Genomic DNA, 7,528 nt, shown 5'->3' on the forward strand with positions numbered 1-7,528 from the left:
GACCACAACCAAAGGAAAAAAACACATAAGAAAATAAAGAAGGAGACTACCGCTGGCCTCAAGGCCAAAGGCAAAGAGAGGCTTGTAGTTCAAAGTAGTTTGTATAAAAAAAATTAAAAATTAAACGAGGGATTTGATAAGCAACGCAGAATACCAGAATTGCAGGTACCAAAAATAGGAACTTCAAAAATTAGTTTAAGAACAAATAGTTGCTGCAAAAGTGACGAAACTGAAATCTGTGGGGACTGAATTGACCTAAAAAAAGAGAGAAAATTTGGACTCTGTGGGTTTGTAAGCAGGTGATTAATCAAGCCACAAGATTAATTAACCATAATCCCCACTCCTCAGTTTCATAAAACCCTAATACAATGACCAAACTACCCTTACATTCAAGAATATGCTCTCCCCTCTTCTCTTGGTCCCTTCCACACTGACGAGAGGGAGGGAGGGTATTTCTCAGCCACCATTTAGGACCAAATGCGTGCTCAATAAGCCAGTCGTCGCCTTCCCCCTCAGGCCCTCACTTCACACGCCCACAGACTAACATTTTTCGCCAAACCCTAGATCTTCTTCTTCTTCTTCTTCTTTTTCCAAGTTCCAACCCCACTTCCCCAATCTGTACGCCACTGAGAGACTCACTCGTCAGCCCCCAAATGAATATACACGCATAGACGACCACACCCCCTTTGATTCTGCTTTCAATTCCCACAAAACCCATTTCCCAGATCTGACTAGTGCATCACCAAGCGCCGTTTTTTCACCTCAATTCGCTTGAACCCAGCTGTTTCGTTGGATCGGTGCGTTATTTGAACTATTTAAGGGGAACCCATCTCAGGTTTTGCATTGTTATTGAGAAATTTTCAGGGTTTAGTATTCTAAATGTGGTAAAATTTAAGAAAGTTGTGGTCCTTAAGCTGATTCCTGCTAGATTAAGGGTTTAATTTGGTGGGATCTGCTTGAATTTTGTGGGATTTGGGATAGAGCCATAGGTTTGATTTATTGGATCTGGAAGGTACTGAGGCATGCTTTGAGAGTGATAGTATCATAGTAGTGAGTTTGGTGAAGTGGGTTCTGATGACAATGCCGTCAGGGAATGTGGTTTTATCGGACAAAATGCAGTTTCCTAGTGGTGGTGGTGCTGCGGCCGTTGGAGGCGGCGAGATCCCCCAGCTCCCCCGTCAGTGGTTCCCGGATGAGCGTGATGGGTTCATCTCGTGGTTGCGCGGAGAATTCGCGGCAGCTAATGCGATTATAGACTCCCTTTGCCACCATTTACGTGCAGTTGGTGAGCCAGGCGAGTACGACGTCGTTATCAGCTGTATTCAGCAGAGGAGGTGCAATTGGACTCCTGTGCTTCATATGCAGCAGTACTTTTCGGTTGCGGAGGTGATATATGCACTGCAACATGTTGCCTGGAGGAGGCAGCAGAGGCAATATGATCCTGTAAAAGTGGGGGCCAAGGAGTATAAGAGATCCGGTTCGGGGTTTAACAAGGGCCAACATAGGGCTGAGCAGTTCAAGGAAGGACATAAATTTAGTACAGAGGTTCATAGTTATGATGGGAATTCTTCGGGGCTTGTTGCTTCGGAGAAAGTTGAGCGGGGAAGCGATGTAGCTGAGGAACTCAAGCCCGGTGGAGAGGTTGGGAAGTTGGATGGTAACGGTTTAGCAGCTGCTGGAGAGAAAACAGGTAACTCTTGGGATTAAGATTGGTGATTTCATGCTCATTTGAACAAATATAATAAATACTGGTTTGATGGTAATCAAATCCAAACTTCAAAGCTGAATGAAAAGGTCCAATCTTTTGAAGAAAATCAAGCATGTCTTGAATATGTTAGGGATTTTTCTAAGTTGGTGTTCACAAAAGGTTAAGAAATTATCTTGTAGTAATTTTGAAATTCATAGGTTGTGACATGAAAAGGAATGTGTTTCACCAGGTGACCTGAAAACTAGGAAATCACTAAAGCGTAAATGTGCTGTATGAAAAGTTGTAAAAAAGTAGTAGCCCGGCTCTGAACTATATGCATTGCATACGCATGCAAAATTCATTTTAATATGCCTGTGTACTATCTGCACTGTACAGATTCGGATAATCTTCAGTTGTTCAAACTAAGAAAGATGCTTGGAAGTAATACCTATTGTAATACTTAGTTATGATTGATGTTACAAATGCTCTTACAGAACCTCAAGAAGATAGTAGATTAAGGAGTTCAGAGAATTCACAACTGACCATATATGGCAATTCAGAACCTGAAGTTGCGGTAGGAGATGGATGCACCTCAAGCTCCAAAGGTAACACAATTTTGTAGTTTATCTTTCTTTCATTCCTTTGGGGGTTTGAGTCTTTGCGTGTGTGTGGGGTGGGGGGGGGGGGGGGGGGGTGTTACATACATCAACTCTGTCTATCATAACATGGATTCAAAATGTGGTTTTATTTGATTCTATTTCTTCTACTATTGTGTTTAAACTTGGGATTCTTTGATCTTTTCCAGAGAATGAATCACTTTCTATCCAAATTCAGAATGCGAAGCAGAACCTTTCTGTTGTTCCTAAAACTTTTGTTGGCAACGAGTTATTAGATGGAAAGACGGTAGTTACCTCATTTGATACTGTTTTTTTAACTTGAAGTATGTTATGGATTTTCTAACGTTTATTTTTCAGGTTAACGTGGTCGATGGACTGAAATTGTATGAAGGATTGCTTGGTGACACAGAAGTCTCCAAACTTGTTGCTTTGGCTAATGATTTAAGGGTTGCAGGGAAAAGAGGACAATTTCAAGGCGAGTTTAGTAATCCCTTGTGTTTAGAAATAAGCAGAAGATATGAAAAACTTGTGGTTGATTCCAGTACTAAACATAAATCCGCCATGTGGTTGTCATAAAATTTGATATTTAAACACTGTTTGAGCTGATCAAATCATCACCACCATCCTTACCCATGTGCTAAGCGTATTTAATCTGCCACATATATTCTTGCCCTTTTATTACGCTGTTAATATAAATTCAAAATATTTAATCTATTTGTCCCATGTTAGTTTTGGTCAACATCTTTGTCATGTACCTTCCAATTAAACTAGTCTGAGGTTATAGGTGTATCTAGTGGTTTTTGTATTATATTTTCAAACTACCTAAAACCTACTCCACCTGTTACTTCTTAGGGCTGCTTGAATAATTTGTTTTTGAAAACTTTGCTTTAAGAAGTGATCATTAAAAAAAAAAAAATTGTGTCACTGTTTAGCTCAAAGCAAAGGGTTCAATAAGCTATCGAATAAATAATTGCCTGAACTTAAATTGTTTTTTAAATCTTTGTTGAGTATTTCTCTTTCCCTTGTAAACATTTTTTGTTCCCTTTTCTTTTTACGAGGGAGGGTTTGGGTGGCTTAGTTTTACCATTTTGATTGTTGTTTTGTTATCCAAGTTTTATCTGGTGGATATGGGGATTAATGTCTATATTTTTCATGGAAGTAGCTCACATAGTTTAATACTTGTTCCTTTATTATGATCATTGTTCTTATATTTTCCTTAGATCCTTGCTATCCTAACCTGCAAGATTATTGGTTGTTTTACCCCTGAAACCTGTTGAGGAAAGTTTTCACAATGCTAGTACAAGTAAGTGTTAGCGATGCCATTATCACTTGTGTTTGGTATTACTGTTTGTACGCTATGGTCTATGTTATCTGTGTGGACACCATGCCAGGGAAATACTTTTGTGTTAATTACTAATCAAATTTTGGTAAGTTTGTGTTTCATTAACCCTTAGTAGAGTATTATTTTAAGTAAACTAGAAAGAACACCCAAACAACTTTAAGTTTTAAAGAAAAACACTTCAAGAGCACAATTGGAGAAAACGCCCTCATCTATCCACTTGTCATGTTCTAACTGATTGTAGTTGTGAAATTCCTTTGGTGTTACGAAGTAAGTTGGGTTTTTCTGTGAAGCGTTGATTTCGAAGTGTTTTGCGGTAAAGTGTGATGTCTGTCAGACAATAATATATAATCTCTTTGTTTATGCAAAGCAGGTCAGACATATGTGGTCTCAAAGAGGCCCATGAGGGGACATGGAAGAGAAATGATTCAATTGGGCCTACCTGTTATTGATGCTCCATCTGAAGATGAAATTTCTTCAGGAACCTCCAAAGGCATGTTGCAATTCACAATGGTCTTTTGATAGAAATTTTGAAATTTTGCTTTATTAATTTTTTTTGCCAATATAAGGAAATGGCTACTCACATTTTATTCAAATGCCATTTGTTGATTTCCTATATCTGTAGATCGGAGAATAGAAGCTATCCCTTCCTTGCTGCAGGATGTTATTGATCGCATAGCTGGGATGAAAGTTACGACTGTGAAGCCAGACTCTTGTATCATTGATTTCTATAATGAGGTTGATATTGGTTTGCTGTTTTTGTTTTTCTTGTTCTAGGTTTCTATAATTGTACAATTTTCTAAGAATCATAATTTTATGAAATTTTGTGGCGATTATTTGTAGGGAGATCATTCACACCCTCACACGTGGCCACCTTGGTTTGGAAGGCCTATTTGCGTCCTGTTCCTGACAGAATGTGACATGACTTTTGGGAGAGTACTAGTATCAGACCATCCTGGGGATTATAGAGGCTCACTCAAGCTCTCTCTTACACCTGGGTAGCCTTTCTGACTGCTCTCATTTGATAATATTTATCTTCTTCAGTGTGACTTTTATTTGGTTTGCTGCCGCTTCTCTGTCATGTACTCTATTGTCGTATTTCTAAATAAAGTATGGTAGGCCGAGTAGTATTGTTTTAAACGTATTGGAATCAAGTTAAGGTTACTTAGTAGTGAAATATTGAATTTTGAGGGCCTAGTAACACTTGTAGCTTTTCCAGAAGTTGGCTGTTTCACATCCATTAGAGATCATTACATTATTTATACTAATAGAACACAATTTTTCTTGTTGCTTTTGCATGCCGGAAGAATATGAGTTGCATAATTCAGGATCATGACATAGTATTCTCACATTCATATGAAATTGTCTTATCCTTTCTCTTTACCTGCATTTGAAATCATGTCATCGTTTCACTTAAAGCCTGCTACTTTCGTTTGAGATTCCTGACATAAGGTCTTTGGTCATAACACTGCAGATCCCTCCTTTTGCTGCAAGGGAAATCCACAGACTTTGCTAAACATGCAATACCTTCGATACGGAAGCAACGCATACTTGTTACCTTCACAAAGTCTCAACCAAAGAAAAATATGATGAGCGATGGTCAACGTTTTCTTGCACCTACTCCAGCTCAGTCATCCTACTGGGGTCAACCATCAGGTAGGTCTCCAAGCCACATTCGGCATCCTGCTGGTCCCAAGCACTATGCAGCAGTTCCAACAACTGGTGTGTTGCCGGCCCCACCAATTCGGTCCCAACTTCCACCTCCAAATGGCATGCAGCCATTGTTTGTGCCACCTCCGGTAGGACCACCAGCAATACCTTTTGCCGGAGCAGTTTCCATCCCACCTGTTTCAGCTGGATGGGCAGCAGCTCCCAGGCATCCTCCACCTCGCATCCCTCCTCCTGGCACTGGAGTTTTCCTCCCTCCCCCAGGTTCGGGTAACTCATCAGCTCCTCAACAGCTGCCTAATACTGCAACTCAAATGAGCCCTTCTGTTGAGATTCCTCCCCAGACAGAGAGAGAGAACGGGTCTGCAAAATCCAACCATAGCACAACTCCTTCAAAAGGAAAATCGGATGGGAAAGCTCAGAGCCATGAGTGCAATGGAAGTCTGGATGGAACTGGCAGTGGAAGAGCAGCCGTTAAGGAAGAAGAAGATCAGCACTCCGACAGCATGACAACAAGCGATCAGGCTGGAGCAGTTTAGGAGGGGGTGGGGGAGAGAGAGAGGTTCTTAAGGAGAAACAGAGTAGAGGCTGCAAACTGCAATGAGAGTTGGAAGCAAATGTAAAGAGCGGCGAGAGTGAAGATCTAAAATCATAGTAGCAAGAGGAACAGGCGGAAGAAGTTATCGATTCTCTTTGGGAGGATGGATTGAGATCCCTTGTCCTCTTTTTGTTTTTTGGTTAATCTTATTCCATCAACTCTTACATTAGTATGTGCAAAGCAAAGCACATTATGAATCCATCTTTTGCTCTTCTTCCTTCGTATCTTTCCTCAAATTTTGATGCTTCTCTCTCCATCTGATGTCATTGCTCCACATATCCGGTCATGTCATGCAATGCAGCAGTTTGAAATAATTCACATCACAATTTCCTTGCTTGTGCCTTTGTCATCAAGTTGATAGTATTTGGGTACCTTTACGGTGGTGTTTTATTGTCAATTTAGTGTCAGCCAACACATTTCAACCCTTAGCTGGAAGGCTAATCGGGTCGGGGCGTGTCAGTTTGGCATCAGAGCCAGTTTGTTTACAGAAATTACTGCTACAAACATTGTAGCCACATGAACTTCTGACTCCGGTTGCAACTGGCTTCCTCTTTTAACCCATGCGTTTCGGGAACCCCGAAACCCTACGTTTAATTATTCAGTTAATTTTCGTAGAAGATGACGCACCTGTAATACATCTAATCGGTTTCAAGAGTATATTAGTCTTTTCAGGTAATTTTTTTTCTTAATTATTATTTTTAATCGTAGGGAAAATCTAAACTGGTTCAGTAGGATTCGAGTGGTAAATTGTAACAAGGGTAAAAGTAAGGTGGCAGTTAAAAACTATTTCCCAGTCACCTATTCGCCTGAGTCAATTTGTTGCGTCGTCTGTTTTACACCCAGCACCGGAGAGCCGAAAATGAGTGAGCCAGAAGCAGCAGAAGAAGGCAGTTGCCGCCGCCTCATCCTCCACGAATTCCTTTCCCTCCAAGAATGCAAGGAGCTGGCTCACCCATTTCGGCTGGCTACAGACCCAATGTTTTCTCGACCACTGTCGCGCACCTCGTCGCCACCAAAATTAATCGGAACATATTTGTCAGGATGTTGTGATATACACAGCTGACAGCCACAACATCCTTTTTTCCTTGGTGGGTCTGATTTGCTGTCTGATATCATTTGGCAGACAACTGATGGCGAAAGACACGCTGGCATTATGGTTCAGTCGTGATGCTACTTATGACGAGGATAATTAACTTGTATCTTTCTCTCTCAGAGTCTGCTGCATGATAATGTTCATAAATTACGTCTACCTTTGCCAGCATCTAGTAATATGTACTGGTTTTCACCTGACCAAACTTCTTCTGATCACCAGTTGGGTTTTGGTATATGCCAGGCAAGACTGCATTTTCTTGGATATGATCTACTTGTCCGTCAATACAAGAGCCACTGTTACAACATTGCCGAGTTAACGATGGAGCCACTGCGATTAGCAAGGGGAGATGAGTTGTTTGACCACGAGTTTCATCAACATACTGCATGCACTTCGGGTATTCATACCAATGCTGACTGTCATTTTCTGTTGGTATAAGGCGTAGCTAAGTTGGCCAAGACAGTGTACCTCCCTCTTTGCCCCAACATTTGAATTCTCCACACCGTAGTTTAGACCAGATTAAACTAGA

The 7,528-nt window shown here is 40.8% G+C and overlaps 1 protein-coding gene across 1 annotated transcript; it reads left to right on the forward strand.

Moving 5' to 3' along the window:
- On the forward strand, nucleotides 1-6,126 carry LOC137737753 (RNA demethylase ALKBH10B). The gene is made up of 8 exons (XM_068477306.2): nucleotides 1-1,690; nucleotides 2,182-2,292; nucleotides 2,493-2,590; nucleotides 2,662-2,779; nucleotides 4,017-4,136; nucleotides 4,269-4,381; nucleotides 4,487-4,641; nucleotides 5,118-6,126. Exons 1-8 carry the CDS (start codon nucleotides 1,075-1,077, stop codon nucleotides 5,848-5,850), a joined length of 2,064 nt encoding a protein of 687 aa, XP_068333407.2. The 5' UTR covers nucleotides 1-1,074; the 3' UTR covers nucleotides 5,851-6,126.
- Nucleotides 6,127-7,528: the final 1,402 nt, after the last annotated feature.

This window comes from Pyrus communis, chromosome 13 (genome assembly GCF_041283825.1).
Source record: "Pyrus communis isolate YQ-2024b chromosome 13, ASM4128382v1, whole genome shotgun sequence".
NCBI lineage: Eukaryota > Viridiplantae > Streptophyta > Magnoliopsida > Rosales > Rosaceae > Pyrus > Pyrus communis.